We start from the raw sequence: 18,739 nt of genomic DNA, 5'->3' as shown, positions 1-18,739 counted from the left end.
ACCTCCCTCTCTGTACCCCACCCCTCTTCATGTTTGAATCTGTAATGTTGAGAGGAAGGCCTGAGCTCCATTCACTGTCCAGTTTATCTTCCGCTGATACAGATTCTTTTCTGTTCATCATTTGTTGACATATTTGATTTGATCTATTTGTGGCTTTTATATTATGTCCCGTAAATGGAGGACGGAACCTCCCACATATGAATGTTATCTATAAATTTCAGTTGGATGTGAAAAAAATTTAACGCTAATATTGTTTTTCACATGATTTACTGTGTAATTATATTACGCTAAATGTAAATAAGCATAATTCAAAGAAAAAAACATCTCTGTAACATCAAAAAATGTAATAAATGCTTGGTATTGTATTTTATGCTATCAATCATATTCAAGTAAAGATGCCATAACTGGCAATCATTATTTAAATAATCAAATAATTTAGTGATCTAATTATCATTTACTTAGGAATAAATAAATTAAAAGACTTTTAATTAAGCCAAAATCCGTAAAAAAAAAAAAAAGACTCAAACATTTTTATTTCATTTTACTTTTTTATAAAATCTTCTTTAACCCCTTAAAGCCTGTTGTTTATGTTATGCAAACACCCATGTTAGCTTATGCCTTCCCATAGTGCCGGTGTTAGACATTGGGTGTGAACCTAGGAACCTTTGGCAAGCACTTGTTTCTGGTGCGACGGGGTTTTATTATTGACTAAGAAACTGTTATCACACATTTGGAAATGCCTAATATTTTTTGTGTTTAAACAGAAGTGTAACAGTTTTAATTTGGCCATTACATTAATGCATATATATATATATATATATATATATATATATATATATATATATATATAATTATAAATTCAGGCATTATTGGGTGCCTGCTCTGAATCCTCAATTTGCAGATCTGAACATCAACTTGAGTTTTATTTATAATGCATTTAAATGTGCAGTTAATGATTTTAAGTTCAAACACTTCTTAATCTACTTGATATCAATTGGGAAAATATTTTCAGCTTCATAGATTACTAAAGGGCTATATCCAGCTCTGCTTTAAACACAGTGCTTTTCCCTGAGCAGTTATTTTTGCAAATGTCTAAAAAAAAAAAGGTACAGTTTGGAAACTACTATAATTTTGCAACGTACATTTTATGAGTTTAAACATTTTACAAATAATATTTTTAATTCAGTTATGGTTTGTTTTTCTTGTGTAGAAAAGAAGAGAAGGGTTTCTGACTCACCTGTCAAAACAAGTTTTATAACTTAAATCACCCTTTTCTTTCTGAACCAACTCCAGACGTAAACACAAGGAAATCTTCTAAATATAAATTAGGAAAATGGATTTTCCAATTCTAATGTAATTCTCATATTAATTCCTAAAGATTGATTGGTATTGATTGAGGAAGTTTTTAGGAAATGTGTCTTCCACTGTCCTTACAGCCTCCATTAACTGCCATTATGTTATTAATTTGCTGTTTAATTGCAATATAACACTATATTATATTATGCTTTACTACACAGTCAAATATTTCAGGTAACAGCTAAATAAGCCATTAGATTTGATATCAGACCATTTTAAAAAGGGTCAGTGTATTTAAATCAATACAAAGTTCCTATACAAGTGTTGATTTAAAGGCCAGTTAAGAGATTCTCACTTGAACCACAATAAAATTTTATTTTTTATTCGTTTTACAGAAATATGCTTCTTTTTTTAGGTTTAAAATAAAAACGCATGGATTGGCAGAGGATTAATTGCAACCTGAAATCTGTTCATAGTTGACATAAATAACCCTGGATCATGAAAACTGTTAATTTATCCCAATAGAGAACTTATCAATGAAACGATTTCACATAAAATCAGAGAAGGAAATCTCTTTGATGAAATCTGATATATTTGAATTAAACTTGCTGTAATAAAAAACGTTATTCTGAATGATTTTCCTCAAAGATTGTGTTTGTTTTTATACATTACAAAATAAAATGTTACCTCTGCATGTTTAATGATGTTGCCTGTGAAAAAGTCCTCCTTTAGCATCTAAACCATAAATTAATGATAACTCAGACCAAATATTATTGAATATCCCCGAAATAGTTTGGAAAGAAAGAAATGCAGGTTCTATAATTAATTTTTTGCTAAATGGTTTAATGGAGACTGTTGCTTTAAATGGCTCATAGTAATTAAATCAGTCATTCATGTTTTGTTTTTTTTATAATTAACTAACCACAGCCCTCGAAAACATATTTTATAGTTTTTAAATATCGCATATTTATTTTGCATGAATTTTTAGATAAAAAGATGAGATTCTAAAGATGATCACAGATAAAAAATGTTGATGTTGAGGCATTTTTAAGGACATGTCGAAGCAGCTGTGAGCATCATTTTATTGTTGGATTTAGGATTTTCAGCTGGAAAGAGGAGCCCTTTTAAAGTATATAAAGGTGCATAAAACCTTATTTATCCCTTTACTGCCGTCCCAAATTTTACTGAGTAGATTTCTCTAATTCTTTGCTTTCTTTTAGGCAATTTCCCCGAAGCAATGTTTAGAACAATAAAAATTAACAACTGGCTTCTAAAGAATGATATTTCTAAGATGTGTTGTTGATTGATTGAGAATCGGTGCAGTAAAACCTTTGTAGTATTTTCTTTTAGTAATCAGTAGAGCCCATCCTTTCCTTAGAGCCTCTACTGTTCCTTTTTTTTTTTTTTCCAGCAGTTAATCCATCTTGGAGAAAATGAGAAGTCTCACCCTGTGTGAAACAACAGAAGAAATAAATTCACCTCTGGGAGGGAGGTGGTTTGTGGCAGACTCATAAACTTCATCTAGTAATTAGTGGCCTTAATTACTTTTCAGAGGTATTAAGTCTTGCTGGCTTTCTTCTTAGTATTCTGGGGTTCCCTGGCATGTGCCAGTCAGTGTACGGACTCTTTGAGAGCCTCGGCTGTTAATTGGTACCATTGGTAGTGTTGAAACGATGGTGAAGGAGTGAATCTATTTTTTTTTCCAGACCAGTGCTGTTTTTTAGATTCTTATCTTCCCCTGTATCCTCATCCACTTCTCCTTTTTTATCCATTTCTCTTCCCTAACTCGGACCCAGTTAGCCAGTCAGAAGATATAAAATTACATTTTATTTATTTGCCCTGTTATGCCAAAGCAATAGGTTTTACACTCCTTGAACATAAGTGTAGTAATGTTACCTTAATCATATGAACTGTTCAGGAGCTGCGATTGATAGATTGAGATGGCTGCACATGTGTTTTTATTAATTAAAATGTATTAATTTCAGATTACAGAAATGTAATTAACAACTATAGTAAAGTCTCTTAAAAGACATAGTCTGGAAGTCCATCTAGAGTTGATTTTTTTCACAGCAATTACAATTAAGTAAAAATGTTCAAATTATGTAAATAAATAGATTAAGTAAATGCAAATCTAAATGCTGATCAAACATAGTCCAACTACTGAGCCTTGGTCACCTGTTTGCCTCAGACACTATAGAAAATGCTTTATGCCGGAGGTTATTGTTAAGGGTAAACAAGTTGCTGTTTTACTTAGTTTGATAATTTGATCCCAAAATATGTATCCTAGGATCCATTTAGAACAGAGGAAGTGTGGAAAAATAAGGAACGTAAAACAAGATTTTTTACCTCCAGATTAGGCCCGGATGATATGGCCAAAATTTGATGTTAATCTATTGGTCGGTTAAGGTCGATACTGGTGGTGTAAATTAGAAAGAATTTAGCAGTAATATACGTATCATAGTACATGTGTAACGATACAATACATTATTTAGATCTGGAAAATGTCTCAAGAAGTCGTTACTGCTCTGCTGCGGTCGGTGAGGAGCAGCTGAATAAAGGGTTCATGGGCGACAGGCTGCCAACTAGTGGCTGGAGGGTTAAAGTCGTAGGGAAGTCGTATTTAAATGTCAAATCATTCTGGCTTAAGCATGTATATAAATATACTCTTTATCAGACTATATTGTCCCAAAATTTAGAAAATTTCTTTAAAAAAAAAGAAAGAAATCCTGTCTTAAAATCTGTGGTGTTGTTTTTTTTTTTTTTTTTTTTTTTTTTTTTGACCTTATGCAGGCCAGTTAGTTCTACGTCAGCCTGAACACATAAATTCGGCCAATCATATATCAACGGTCATCTGTCAATCAAATTTTTTCGGTTATAGCATCTTGATTCATATGTCGCAGCTAATATACGCAACAGTTGGAATAAGAAATAGGAATCGTTCCTTTCCCATTGAGTTCCGTCCCAGTGTTCACGGGGATGGACGTCTGTGTCTTCAGCAGGCGTAGAGCTAACAGAACTGGCAGCGTTGTGAGGCAAGGGCTCAATCATGTACGGCTGGAAGCCTTCTACACCAAACCAAGCTTCTGCCGCCCTGGCGTCCTCTTCCACAACATCTTCGTCCCCGCTTTCCTCCTCTAAATAAAAAATGGATGACGGAGGAGACTCATCCACGACCTCCGACACTAAACTCTCCTCCTCTTGCATGTTTCCTCTGTCCATAGCGTTCCTTGACAGTGTTGTTTCTAAGTCACCAATTTAGTGCTACTTGGCCCCAATGGAATTTCCCATTGGGAACCTACTAGCACTAAGTTGCTAACTGGTTAGCAAGATGCTTCCGACAATCCAGCCACAACCAAACTTGCTTGCGAACCTTCAGAAATCCCGCCCCCTTGATAAACGACCAATCACATTCACTTCATACACCTCTAGTGGAGACAATATAAATTCGATATCTTTATAAACGGAATAAGACTCAGAAAGACTCAAGAATACTCTTTCAATATGACATTTTTAAAAATATTTGTTGTAAAACTAAATACGCATAAAACTAGTTAAAACCTGGGATGTCAGTCAATGACAAATGCTTTTATCAGAGCTTGTAATGCATATTAAAATACTGTAAATCTCATATGACATTTATTAATAGAATTATATTGCAAAATACATTGATGTTGAATTTTACCCTTCTTCAGAAACCCTTCAGATAGACTTGCTCATCAGGCTGCTGACTCATTAATAACCTGTCTTGTGACAGCGGCCTGACATAGTCAGGCCTTTGTTTCTTCATTCTTTTAAACAGCTCTTGTTTCATAATCAGAGATTTAGAGTATTAGAGTATTTAGTATGGAGAAATGCCATGCCGGTCAGAAGAAATCTACTCCTCAGCTAGATTTGGACCTTTGAGGATTTAGAGAAGGCGCACTTTATCACCAAATAAGAATAAATTCTTCTGTTTCACTAAATATCATGATTTTTCACTGCTGACATGTTATCAGCATTAACAGTGACTCTCTGTTTAAGAGACGTGGGTCTCAAAGGCTTTGTGTTTTAGAAAAGGGCGTTTTAGGCTTGTTTTTTCATGAAACACAAGCTGAATTTGTGTTGCATTATAATTTTGTAGATGTTGTTTATATTCAGACTTGGGTCTCTGGTGCTTTTTGTAGACATTTGTTAGAATACTACAGGCAAAACTGGTGTCCAATAGCTAGTGGAAGTTTAGAAGTTTTTGGTTTTTAAATTGATCGCCGTTCCTTTTTAGAAATCAAATCTGATGAAACCACATAAATGTTTGGAAAATCAATCTTTCACCAAGTTCGGCTTGTTTACAAACCCAGGACCAGGTTCACATAAGACCCGTCTTTAGACAGTGGACTACTACCATGGTGGCATTGATTTCTCTGCTCTAGTTAAAACATTGTTTTAATTCCCACATATGCAAGAAGTGGATTAATCCAGACTTTTAACAAGGAAGCCGGCTAGAATATCTTCTAAGAACATCAGCAACAAACCATCTCTATTGTAACAAATGTTAATATTTCAGAATGACTGCTTGCTTTATTTTCTGTGAAATAATGAGCTAAAGAAGTAGGCTTGCCATAGTTGAAACACAACAACATAGGCTATGTTCACACTGCAGCTTAAAGTGACCCAAATCAGATTTATTTATTTATTTAATCCGTGTATGGTTCTTTCTTTGGGTTTTTCGTTTGGAAACAAAAACGAAAAAACAAAACAAGCATGTGGTTTTTCTGTTTTTCCATTTTTAAAACCTAAATCGCAAAAAAGAAAAATCGAATGAATAGAAAATCCACAGCGTTTGAGTGTTTTGCCATCTAAATAAAGATAAAATAAGGTTGTTGTTTTAATATGTAGCGGTTACATGTGAAGTTACATGGCCTCAGTGGTCCTTTTGCAAATTACGTGCATCGTATCGATTTAATTTTTACCTTCTTTGTTTTTAAAGCCAGAATGCATCAAAGCATTTGACTTGAAATGTGATGGAGCTGGGGGGCGAATTTTCTCAGTCTCCTCCATATTTTGTTTACGAATGACTCGTCTCAGTATCCCGCGGCCGCAAATGCTTGTGACACAAAGCAGCGAGCGTCAACACATCCGCAGCGACATCTGCTGGACTGGAAGTTGTATTACACTTGATTTGGCTGATGTGTGCCAACCATTCATGTATTTTATTTGTTCATTTATTTATTTATTTTTTAATAATCCATTCTTGCCTTCAAGAATCGATGTAGTAGATCACAAAAATTAGAATCGCGATGCATCGTCATGACGATTATTTTGCACACCCTTACACCAGGTTGTAGGAGTCGTTTTAGTTTCTCGACTGGTTCCACAGCGAACTCCCTATCCAGTTCTCTGCTAACCAGCATAATTGGAAAGATGGGAGACTGACCAAATTTAGGAGCTATACAAAGAAAAGGAAAAGATTTTAAAACATTTTATTGGAACCCTTTGTGTCTCACTGGTAATTAACTAATTTTTTGACCAGAGGCGACATGGCCTCCAATTCTGGTCCCTAACTGTTTTCCCTCATTTCTAATCACTCCATGGTTTTCTAATTGTGCTACATGAGATCCTGCAGTGGTGACTGTTATACAAGTGGTCATGATGTGAACTCCATCTTTAGACAACCTGAAGTTGGTTTCAGGGGCTGTAGATAATGGCACATGTCCCTTAGGTAGAGGCTTAAGTTTATTCGTATGTAAAGGTATATGTATTGTTAGTAAATTCAGATTTGTAGATTGTTTTCATTCATTTGATATTATTTTTAAGTGATATCCTATAACTTCTATTTGTTTCCAGCTTATTTGCAGATTTTAACCAGCAAATGTGTGGCATAATTAGAAACTTAATTTGTATTAAGTACTTATGGATGTAGAAGAACCCCTCTGGAAAAACTAAACTAAATTCAGCTCAGCATTGTTGTCTTAACCAGTATGTTTATTGGTCAACAGGCAAGTCTAGTTATAGTAGTTTTGTTTGTTGTTGTTTTTTTTTTTGGTCAGTAGCTTTTGTAGATACATTCCCTGAAAAATCAGTCATGCAAAGACAGCCTCCAGTCTCAATGTCAGCGTTCAAAATACACTGTTTCTGGTGAATGCATGGACCCTATCATCATTCAGTACTATGCTACCCATAATGCATGAGGGTGAGCAGATGCTGCTAACATTTCTAATGGAATGAGGGAAATGCTTCTGCTCTGGAAAATTCTGCTAATACTTCTACTTCTTACCCGTTTCATTTCAATCTGCCTGTGAACCACTACCTGTCACATGGTCACATTAACCACCATGTCCTGTCTGGAGTTCTCTTGATGGTTCTCAACTTTATTTGTTTTTAATCTTGTGAATTATTCTTTGGCTTCATAGTTTTGTCTACTTTTCAAATTGATTACCTCTTAATGGTTTTTAAAGTATTTGTAAAACTGTATAAATGTTTCACAGTTCAGAGGCTGAGAACCATCGATCACTTCAGGTTTTTACAGCCAAACCTGGTTTATTGCAACATAAATGCCAGACTTTTAATGGTAAAATGTAAAATATACCTGTTTATTGTACGGGTCCTCCTGGTTTGACAGGTGCATGTAAATGATAAACAAAACAGGTTGCTTTATTATGCGTTTTTTGGGATGAACCAGGATTGACTGTAAGCACTAAATGCATTTCTTTGCAATAACTGGATCTAACAAGCCTGATTACAAGGAAAGACATTTCAGAAAAGCTGAAACAAAGAGCTGCATGTATGTAGGTTTTTTATTTGGTTTCTCATTTACTCCTCCACTTTTTCTCCTGCAGGCATGTGGTGACCCAAAGGCCAAGCCCTCCTATCTTGTTGACAAGAACCTGGAGTCTGCCGTTAAATTTATCGTAAGGAAGTTTCCTGCTGTGGAGACGCGCAATAACAATGTAAGTTTTCTAAAATTTCCATCTAGTGTTTTTCCTGCTGTATCATTCATGTCTGCAGGTCCTGTTGTTTACCTGAGCTACAATAATCAGCTTAAAACAGCTTCTGTCCTGTTTCTGAAATACTGATGGAAACTTTTATTAGCCATTATGGTGGAAAAGGAGCTGCAGGATTCCCCTTGCAAGGAGCATTGAAGTTTGAATGCATTAAAAGTTATTTTGTGTCAACATTTAAAGGAGCATATTTACCTTACATGCCTGTACAAAAAAGACCAGAGCCTTTTGATCCTGATAAAACTATATTAAATAAAATTATCTGTCCTAATGTTGTTTAGATTGTCCTTTTTCAGCCTAAATAGAATTCCAGCCCTGGGGTCGGTTTCAATAAACAGGTTCTCTAAAGCTAAAATTGGGAAACTGAATTTTCCATTTTACAGTGAGCTTAACCAACCTCTGTTTCAGTCACCATGGTTACATTCTCCCCAGAACTAACCTGGGCGGGAGCAGAGTGTCCTCTTCTTCTGCTCTCCTTAGAGCCAGTCACATAGTTTTATTTCCCCATTTAGTCAGGAAATTATTGTCATAGTGTTGTGCATCAAAAAAAAAAAAAATAATAATTCACTGGGTCCGTTAAACACATTAGGTTTTAAAAACAAACATTTAATTTCCTATTGAGGAGGCTCTTATTAAAGAATTGTCTCATTGATATGCAGAGAATTGAATATTTATGGGCAGAGGATTCTACAAATCAGTTCACAAGATGTGAGATTTGTTTGCTTTTGGATTGTTTTATATGAGCAACATGCGGGATAATATTTTTTATTTATTTTTATAGTACTTGAAGAACCAGTGAAATTATTTTCAGATTACACGTAAATATCCAGCCATCCATTTTCCATCACGCTTTATCCCAGCTCGGGTCACTGGAGCCTATCTCCAGCTGTCTACAGGCCAGAGGCGGGGTCCACCCTGGAAAGGTCCATTGCAGGGCAACACAGAGACAAACGGGACAAACAACCATTGACACATTCACACCTAAGGAGAATTTAGAGAAGCCAATTAACCTGACAGTCATGTTTTTGGACTGTGGGAGGAAGGTGGAGTACCCATAAATAGATTAATTAATTCCGCGCGGGGGGGAACAAATTACCTTAGGGTTAGGATTAGGATTAATTCAGTGATAACAGCCTAACAAGCCTACTAGCACAGTCTGAAGCCATTCTATGGGACTGATAACCACTAATGATGGCCATTTACTGGGAAGAGAACATCCAAAGCAGCTATAAAAAGACACTTGGTATTTACTGTGTGATGGAAGACAGAATCAACATGAGGAGGAACCCAATGAGATGATTAACATGTTCTATATATTAGAACAACGTTTTTAGACTTCATCTTTACCTGCTGCTTGATGATTTCCCCTAAATGGATACATTGATCTACCACCATTCAAGAAGAAAACCTAGAATGTTATTGTGATTACAACAGGCTATGGCAGGCTGTTTGGATATGTATTCATTTGACTGAATATGTGTTTCAAAATGAGCATTTCAGACCAAATGAATAAACATTTTGGATGGCTAGAAATAAATTTCAGATCTCCATATCCCTATTTTTACCGGTCATGTTATTTTGACAATGAAGAAACAGATTATATCATTAATATCATTAATACATATTCAGTCAAGCTGATAAATGTCAAAAATATTTCTAGATATACCAAACTTAATTCTTAGTATTACAATTTAGTTTTTTTTTACTTTCTGAAATTCAGTTTTTGCTGCAAAAAAGTAATTTAGAAAATCTGTTCCCACCGTTCCAATTAGGAGTGTAATTTTGAACAGGAAGAATCCTATTTTATAGATCTACAAATGAAAAATGGAGAGGAAAGTGCTTTTAATAAATGTCAAAATGGCCTGCCATAGTCCATTTCAAATAAACTTGCGCATTACCTCCAGGAACATTCTTCTCCTACGCCATCTACCTCTCCTTTGTAGCTGTAGCAATGTTGCAACACATTTTCCTTCTTTTTTTTTCATTTCTGCATTAAAATCATAAAAATGGTGACTCATTAAAAATGGGTGCTCCACTGATAATGGCTTTCTATACTTATTACGCACGTGCTCAACTCTGAGTGGATCTACTTAGAGTTGAAAAAACTAGATCACAGCAGCCGCTGCAAAACCGAAAACTCAAGAGTTCCCAACCTTAGGCTAGATCAATTTAGAGTTGTGGTTTTGAATCCGAGTTGTTACACCTGATTCTTGAAACTGACCCTTGGGATGAGCAGACATAGGCTACATTCACACTGCAGGCCTTGATGCTCAATTCTGACGCCGAGCGTCCCAAACCAACGCCCCAGCAAAAATGTAAGCGCATTTCCAGACCACCACAAGGATCCCACACAAAATCCTAACTGAATCAAGTCCTCCAAATATGACAAGCCCCCAATATGTTATGGCCCGCACAGGGCACACAACATATGAAGTCCAGACCAAGTTACACAGACAAAGGTTTTATTTAGACTGTGGCTGGACATAGAGGTACTGGGGAACCGTGGCAACAGAAGGATGGGAGCATTCGCAAACCAGCCAGCAGTTGACCGTCGGATCCGGGCCGCTCCCCTCGCCCTGCCTTGCCGGATCAGTCGCCCTACAACCAAAAACCGGAAAACCACAGTTCGGCCAACGGTCCCCAGACCTAACAACCCGAGGGAAGGTTAACAAACAAAAAAACACATCGAAGGAGCGGGAGCGAGGCTTGGAGACACGCCACCACACAGGAGTACTCCCAAACTTCCTCGCTCCCCCGGTGGGTTGGGCTTGATCCCTTTAAACTCTCCCCAGCCAATCAACTGCAAGAAGAAAACAGCAATTAGACAGTGATTCATTCACAAAAGTGACAGGAGCCCGTCACAATCTGATCTGTGTTGTTCAGACTGCCATGAAAAGATCAGATCCAGGTCACATATGGGTAAAAAAATCGGATTTGGGTCACTTCAGGCTGCTGTGTGAACGTAGCCATAAATATTCAGCATCCTCTACTGGCAGTACTCCAGAACTTTCCATGCCAGGAAGCGACCATCTTGCAATGACTTGCTATAAACTGACACTTTAGCCTAGTCAAAGACCAACTGATATTAATTAAACTGATCAACAGCAACTCTTGATTTCTAGCCTAACCTAACGTCAGAAAAAAGGCCAAATTACCTCCTTGGAATGCTGGTAAGTTTAGCAAAGGCCTGGCCATCAACCATTAATTTCTCTTCAGGCACTGGAGAACAGACGTTACCTATCTCTGTTCTATGGTTTGGAAATAAGTGCATAACTATAAACCAAATAGAAATACAATTTCATCTTATTTTAAGGTTTTCTGAGGTATTATTCTTATAAAGTCCAAATCATTTAATCCAAGTGAGCAATAGCAAAATATGCAAGCAGCACTTCTCTTTAGTTTGATAACATGACCAATTAGCAGTGGCTCCTGTCACGTTATCTTTAGAAACCAAGTTGTTTGTTCAATAAGGAAATAAGAGGTGTGTTCCAATGTTGAATATGTTTGAATAAGTGCAGGTTTTTCACTGTGTTTGTGTGTTTTTGCGTACTGAGGCTCTGGTTTTTGCTCATCCTATTAACTCTGTCAGCTTCCCATGTTAATTTGTACCTTCTGGCCCCTGCTGAACATCATTTAGCAAACTGTTGTTTTTATCTGTAAAACTGTGTTGTTGTGTGCTATGCTAACTGCTTTATTCAGTATAACAGTGCAACGATTGTCTCTTATGTTGTTGTTTTGTTTTTTGTTTTGTTTTTTCTGTGTTTGTTTGTGTTCTGCATGCTAATCTTGGCTTATTCCGGACTTGTGCTTTTTGGTAAGTTTTTTTGGAACCAAGTTCCTGTAACTTCTTTGAATTTTAGTTGATGTACCTTTTGTTTTGTGAAGTACATTTTTGTAGCTGTGTTCAAATGTGATTGAGGTGGGTTTTGCTTTGCTCCCCCCTTTCCCCACTGCCAGCAGCACCTTTTTTCTTTCACTTTCTCTCCTCCATCCACTGTGTGACTGATCTATCTGGATGTTAAACTACCTGGTGTGAAAGCTGCTTTTCTGCTGGTTGGTGATTTAATGACCAACTGGTTCCTGATTGGGTGACAAGCTGACTGCAATGAGGAACCCTGAAGGGCATCAGTCTAAGGAGCTAAATTGGGTCTGAAAAGTTTATTCAAAATGAAACAATTGAACCTGAAAAAAGGAGCTGAACCCAAACAAAGAAATTAAAACAATAAACAAACCAGTTTTGCAACTGAAAAAAGGGAAAACAAAGTTTTACACAACCATTCAGATTAAAGTTAAATTTTAGTTTTTGAGGGGAAACTCTTTGTTGCAGCAGCTCTGTGTAGCATCCTCTCCCTGTGAAGCTGCTTCCAGAAGCTGTAGATGGTGCTGGAACTCAGGAAGCGCCAGCATCATCTACGCTGCAGCATTTTACTTTACTAAACCTACATTTACCTTATCACCTATATCTATCTATGTGTGTGGGGGGGGGTGGGGGTTAAAGGGTCTTTGGAGCTTAAACGTCTAATGTTCAGGGTAAAGATTCTTGGTTCAGATTAAACTATTCTCTCTGGTAAATCATTTTCTGAAGCCTTTTCTGGAAGCATCCACCCTGCTCTGCTGCTCAGATCTATTTCCTTTTAGGGAAAATCTTTCCAGCATGAACAGCTTTAGCTTTGAATGTAGCGGTTTGAAATTCCCACTGACGGATACCCTGAAGTAAAAATGCAGTTTCATGATGTTAATTTAGGGGTGGAATAAGAAAAGTCATGAACTGACTGCAGTTATTTAAAATGACCCATCATTCCCTCATTTAGCACCCAGGATCATTTCCAAACAGCCCAGCTGCTTCTCTTTCAGCCAGCTGACAAGAAGCTGCATTATTTTACACTCTGAATAGACAGAAAGCCAAAGAATTAGCACTGCCCCTCCCCCACCTGTTGCTACAAACAGTCGTTTTGCCTAAAAGCTTTGGCTTTTTGAGAAATTTTCTGGTTGTAAGAAACGTAGTCTGTCAAAAAAAGTTATCAAACATTTTTTACTCATTAAAATTTATGTTAATTTAACTGCAGTAGGAAGAAGTGTCACCTGAACAAAAGCAGATAATTTTTTCTTTGAAACCCTTTTGAATGACAATAATTCATGGCATTCTTTTTTACTAAAGGTTATTTGTCTGTGAGAATCTAGTATGACGTATCTCTACCCTTTAGCTAACTTTTATTATCCTTTACTACCTCTATTGAAGGAAAGATGATTTTCCCATAATGCAAAGCAGGTGCAGAAAAACAAACAACCAAAAAAGTTAAATGATTGTGAAAATTCACCTCATCTTTAATGGTTTTACAGCAACAGTTGGCTCAGCTGCACAAGGAGAAGTCTGAGATCCTGAAGAACTTGGCTCTCTACTATTTCACCTTTGTGGATGTCATGGAATTCAAGGCAAGTAAAGAACACAGTCGTTTTCTAAAGTTTCTTAACTGCAGTGCTTAAAGCAATGACATCTGTCTGTAATTAATGTTGTTGTTCTTCCAACCTTGGCTCCGGTGATTAATGTAATGCTGTGAATATTTTCCATTTTATAAGGCAAATTCTTCTTTGGGTTATTCCCAAACTATTCCCAGTTCTTTCTGCTAAAGCAAACCAGCTTAATGTGCCGTTAAGTCTTATTCTGTGCATTTTATTGGACTGAATCTTGAAAGTTTTAATGCATAGTGGGCATTGGCAATCAGAGGTTATTCCTTTGACAGAACAAGGAATGGATCAGCAACTCTGTCATATGCTGCCATGGGTTAGCATTTTCATCTATGGTCACTGGCATGAACAGCCACATTTCCTTGATGTTCTGCTGCCTCTAACGAAGACAAGTCTCTCCATCACGGAAGATGCAGCCTTGCAATCGAGACCGTTTGGCATTGCAGGGTAAATGCATTTATCAGTTGCTGGTGAAGATTCACAGTCATCCAGGTCATAGACATTCTAAAGAAAGATTAAAAACAATCCACTGCACGTTGTTTCCAAGTTTGAAGACGTTTCCCTTCCCATCCAGGAAGCCTTTTCAATTTAAAGTCAGAAATAGCGTTGAGTTGCTTTATACAATAGCCCAACAAAGCCTTGTTTTTGCCTCGGCAAGATGCAAATTGAAGCGGACATATGGCTCCAGCCCTTTGGAATCGTGGTCGTTTGTCTACTGACACCCCATCAGAGACATAGACAGGTATGGGACATTGCAGGCTAACAAAAGAAGCCAAACCCCCCCCTATTCTGACACTTAAATTGAAAAAAGCTTCCTGGATGGGAAGAGAAACGTCTTCAAACTTGGAAACAAAGTCCCTTGGATTGTTGTTGAACTTTCATGGAACATTTATCAGTTGTTTTTTGGTAACATTTAAATGTGCATAGCAACAATATGTACTACAAAAAGACCAAAAACCATTTGATCAGGATAAAATAAGTTTGTATATTCCAAGCATCCACCCTAATAGTGTTTAGATTTAGTTCTATTTCAGCCTAAATAGAAATCCAGCACCAGGTGTAATGAGCTGGCGTCAATATTTTGGCACCATCTGCTGGCAGTATCACAGAACTACCAGAAAGCCAGATGGCCACTACTAAATAAAGCCCAACCTTTCTGCCATTCCTCGCAGTAAAAGAATAGCTCAGTTTGATCGAGGACAAACTATATCTATTTAATAGACTACTTCCTTGGTTTCTCCAAGGGCTCATGTACAGTATCGTACCTGCAATACTATTGTAAAAATGCACAAAGTGCGTTATTTACTAACAGGATGAGTAAAAACAAAGTGTAAAGAAAAATATCAATATGCCAGCAGGGCCTGGTCAACTATTAGAATTGCATTTATTGTATTATTGTATGCAACCCGTTAGTGACTGGCATAAAGGTCTAAAAATGTATAATAATGTTACCTTTAGCAAAATAAATGAATAAAAAGGCTTTCCAGCTCAATAGTCAATATAAGCGTTTTTTATTTCAAGACTTTTAAGCTGTGTTTTTGCTGCTTTCATCAGGACCATGTGTGCGAGCTGCTCAACACAATTGATGCCTGCCAAGTCTTCTTCGACATTGTAAGCTGGGTCATTTTCACTTTTTATTTTAGACCATCTTTTACTTTTACCTGGAAGCTCTAATGAGAATAAAGGTGTTTTAATTATTGAGGCTTCACTACTTTTTAAAACTGTGATCTGTTTTGTGGAGGTTGTTATTTCTAGATGTTCCTGTTTTTGTTTCTCAGACTGTGAACTTTGACCTGACCAAGAACTATCTGGACCTGGTGGTGACATACACCACTCTGATGATAGTCCTCTCCCGCATAGAGGAGAGAAAGGCCATCATAGGACTGTACAACTATGCCCATGAGATGACCCATGGAGCCAGGTGATTAATGAAAGCTTAGTTTAGTTGCTCTTTTAGTTTGAATCATCCAGACCTGATGCTCTGTGCCATCCAACTCTAATAAAGCTTAAGCAGAGGCTATAACGTGTGTATTAACCCAGGATGTTTGGCTTTCAGTGACAGGGAATACCCCAGGCTGGGTCAGATGATCGTCGACTACGAGAACCCTTTAAAGAAGATGATGGAGGAGTTTGTACCACATGGAAAGGTGCCTATTCTGCTCTTATTAGGGATGTTAAATAAATGCTTTATTAGATAAAGATTTGTTCCAGTTATTCAGTAAAATGTCCACCTTAGAGTTTCTTTCAGTGCTGCTATATTACCGCCATCCACTACAGGATGTTGTTCATTCCTATGGGAAGCTCATTTGGATTTGCAACAGAAGTAATGCCAAAGCGGAGGGATGCTAGGGCAGAAACAGGAATGAATCCAAAGTCCAGTTTGGGATTATTTGCACTGTTTAAAGCTACAGTGTGTAATAATTACAGGGATATACAGTCAGAAATGTAATATATTATACATAACTATGTTATTTATCATCATCTACGAGCTCAGCCTTTTAACCATAATATTTGCGTTGCCTTAGAATTCGTTATTTATAATTACATAGGAGCGGGTCTCCCAGCCATGGAGGCAGACATCTTTGCTCTACGGCAGCGCAGAGCCAACAAACTAGCGATTGAGAGATCGCCCATTACGCTCGAAAGTAACTACAGCAAGTTGAGAGAGATGAACTGAGACGGTACTGAAATCTGTTCCCTACTCAGACTAATGAAATACTATCTGTAAAATTATCTATGTAAACAAACCTCATCACTTGAGAAGGTAGGTGATGCGGACGTCGTGGAAGACATTTTGTCCCGTAACGCTCGCCGTACTGTTGGGGGGGAGAAGCGGTGGGGGGGAGATGTTAATGTTGCTGCCGTCTGCAGTCTGGACGCTAGATGTCGCTGAAAATTACACACTGTAGCTTTAATGGTGACAAGGATGCTGAATGACTTCATGTAGTTCCATCTAAATAACGGCACTTTATCCATTGTTTTGAAGGCGCTGCTTGCAGATCAAAATGTCTTCCAGCACTGAATGATGTGCTAAAAACATAGAGCTATAACACAGTTCCCATCCGCTTTATTGAAATTAGGTAGCATATAGTCTGATGGTATGTCAGAGGGACATACCCTGTCTGTTAATGATCTCTGTTAATTGGAAATCATGTTTGCATACATTGTTTATCCATTTTAAATCAATAAGCTAGTAGGTTACTGTTTTGTTATATCTTCTAAATAATAGTTTAATAAAGTGTAAGAAACCAGTAGTTTGTTTATTAATGTGGGAGTGGTGGCCTAGTGGTTAGAGCACTGAAATTAGAGCAGGTAAATTTCTTGAGTGTGAGATCAATAAATTTCAAATATTATTATTATTGATTCAGACGGAAAAGTGCAAAACTCCCACTAAGAGTCAGAGTCCTGGCGATGGAGGTGAATGAAGGGTGGGCTGTTAATTTAGGTTGCTTCGGTTTTACATCCGACTGCTTCTTTCAGCCTGTGACAACGAACAAACTCCTTTCCATGATCGACTCTTGTTTTTCCTCGAGCACAGTCCCTTTCACATTTGCCGTTGTTTCGAGGGGTGGTGTGAAGGGAGAGGCATGGTTGTGCATTTTCAAAACTATAGCTTGCTGGAACCGTTTTTCCAAGATCTCCTACGGCTCCTTTAAAATACCTCGTAAAATACTCGTAAGTCTACAGTGTGTCTTTAGTCTGTATGTGATAAAGCTGCTATAATAACTAGAATATAACGATGTATCAATTTTGATAAATTCAGCATAAAAAATTAGTTAAAGGAAAGAAAAAACTAATTTTAAAAAATGTCCTTTTATCATTAATTTTAGGTTTACCGTAATTTTTGGACTATAAGCCGCGACTTTTTCCCCATTTTTCGACCTTGCCGCTTATCTATGGACTTTTACAGCTAACGGCCACTAGGGTAATACCTAAATCTATGGATTTTACCATCCACCATGTTAAGTCACATTTGCTTCAACACACAAGTACGGTAGCCCCGCGTGCGGAAATGCGGAGGTACTCCGGAAGCAGAGTGGTACGAGACAGAACGACAGCGAGAAAGACGGACATTGCGAGCGCAAGTCAGTTTGTGTGACACCCTCATTATGGAAAACAAACGTACCGGTAGAAATATTAAATAAGAGCTTCCCCAAACAGTTGCCTCTTTACCGACAATCCTCTCTGTGAACGAACCATATGGTAATTAAACATAAAAAACCTGCGGCTAATAGTCCGGTGCGGCTTGTATATATGCAAATCGTGCAATTTAGCTTCTGCGGCTTATATTCAGGTGCGGCTAATAGTCCGAAAATTACGGTATTGATAAGATCAATATACTTTAGATTAACTTAATTGATAACTTGCATCTCTGTGCGGTCTGATAATATAACAAGAGGAGAAGATTTTATTTTCTACAATAGGGGTATGCATTTTGTGTTGTTTGTTTTAATGTGGTGAATTTGCTCCTTCTGTTTCCTTGCAGTCGCTGTCTGATGCATTGATCAGCCTTCAGATGGTCTATCCCAGGAGAAATCTGTCTGCTGACCAGTGGAGGAACGCTCAGCTGCTCTCACTGATCTCTGCTCCTTCCACAATGCTCAACCCTGCCCAATCAGACACTGTTAGTTCTCAACTGCCTCTTTGAGATGTTACAAAATGTGTTACAAAAATGTGTCCTGTAAAATCTTCAAGGAGTTCAGCAGAAAGAACTTATTTTGGTTTTGTCTCTGCTCAGATGCCTTGTGAATACCTCTCACTGGACGCTATGGAGAAGTGGATCGTGTGTAAGTTTTACTGAACCCTAACCTGGGCCTCTGCCACGGCAATAAATATATATTTTGATAGAAAGATTTCCGGGCAGGACCTAAATGCTTTTTTCTGTCTTATCACTATTAATTGCCACTAGATGGCCTCAGTGTCCACATGAAGCTTATACCACGCGACAAGAAATGAACCATTTATTCCAACGAATTAGCATAAGAGCTTGATGGCTTAAACAA

The 18,739-nt window shown here is 37.4% G+C and overlaps 1 protein-coding gene across 4 annotated transcripts in view; it reads left to right on the top strand.

Moving 5' to 3' along the window:
- Positions 1-18,739, top strand: part of nckap1 (NCK-associated protein 1) — a 53,786-nt gene that overhangs the window by 11,258 nt on the left and 23,789 nt on the right. For 2 of the 4 annotated variants that reach the window (XM_038285635.1, XM_038285637.1), the window contains 7 exons: positions 8,109-8,219; positions 13,611-13,703; positions 15,291-15,347; positions 15,515-15,657; positions 15,793-15,883; positions 18,223-18,360; positions 18,475-18,523. In XM_038285635.1, coding sequence (XP_038141563.1) covers positions 8,109-8,219; positions 13,611-13,703; positions 15,291-15,347; positions 15,515-15,657; positions 15,793-15,883; positions 18,223-18,360; positions 18,475-18,523 — 682 coding nt within the window. The remainder of the gene's footprint in view (positions 1-8,108; positions 8,220-13,610; positions 13,704-15,290; positions 15,348-15,514; positions 15,658-15,792; positions 15,884-18,222; positions 18,361-18,474; positions 18,524-18,739) is intronic. The other 2 variants (XM_038285638.1, XM_038285636.1) reach the window with 1 other exon arrangement.

Source organism: Cyprinodon tularosa, unplaced genomic scaffold, assembly GCF_016077235.1.
Source record: "Cyprinodon tularosa strain WSP-4 unplaced genomic scaffold, ASM1607723v1 ctg213, whole genome shotgun sequence".
Taxonomy (NCBI): Eukaryota; Metazoa; Chordata; class Actinopteri; order Cyprinodontiformes; family Cyprinodontidae; genus Cyprinodon; species Cyprinodon tularosa.
The sequence above is the reverse complement of the archived record's forward strand: the minus strand, read 5'-3'. Positions and strand labels throughout refer to the sequence as shown.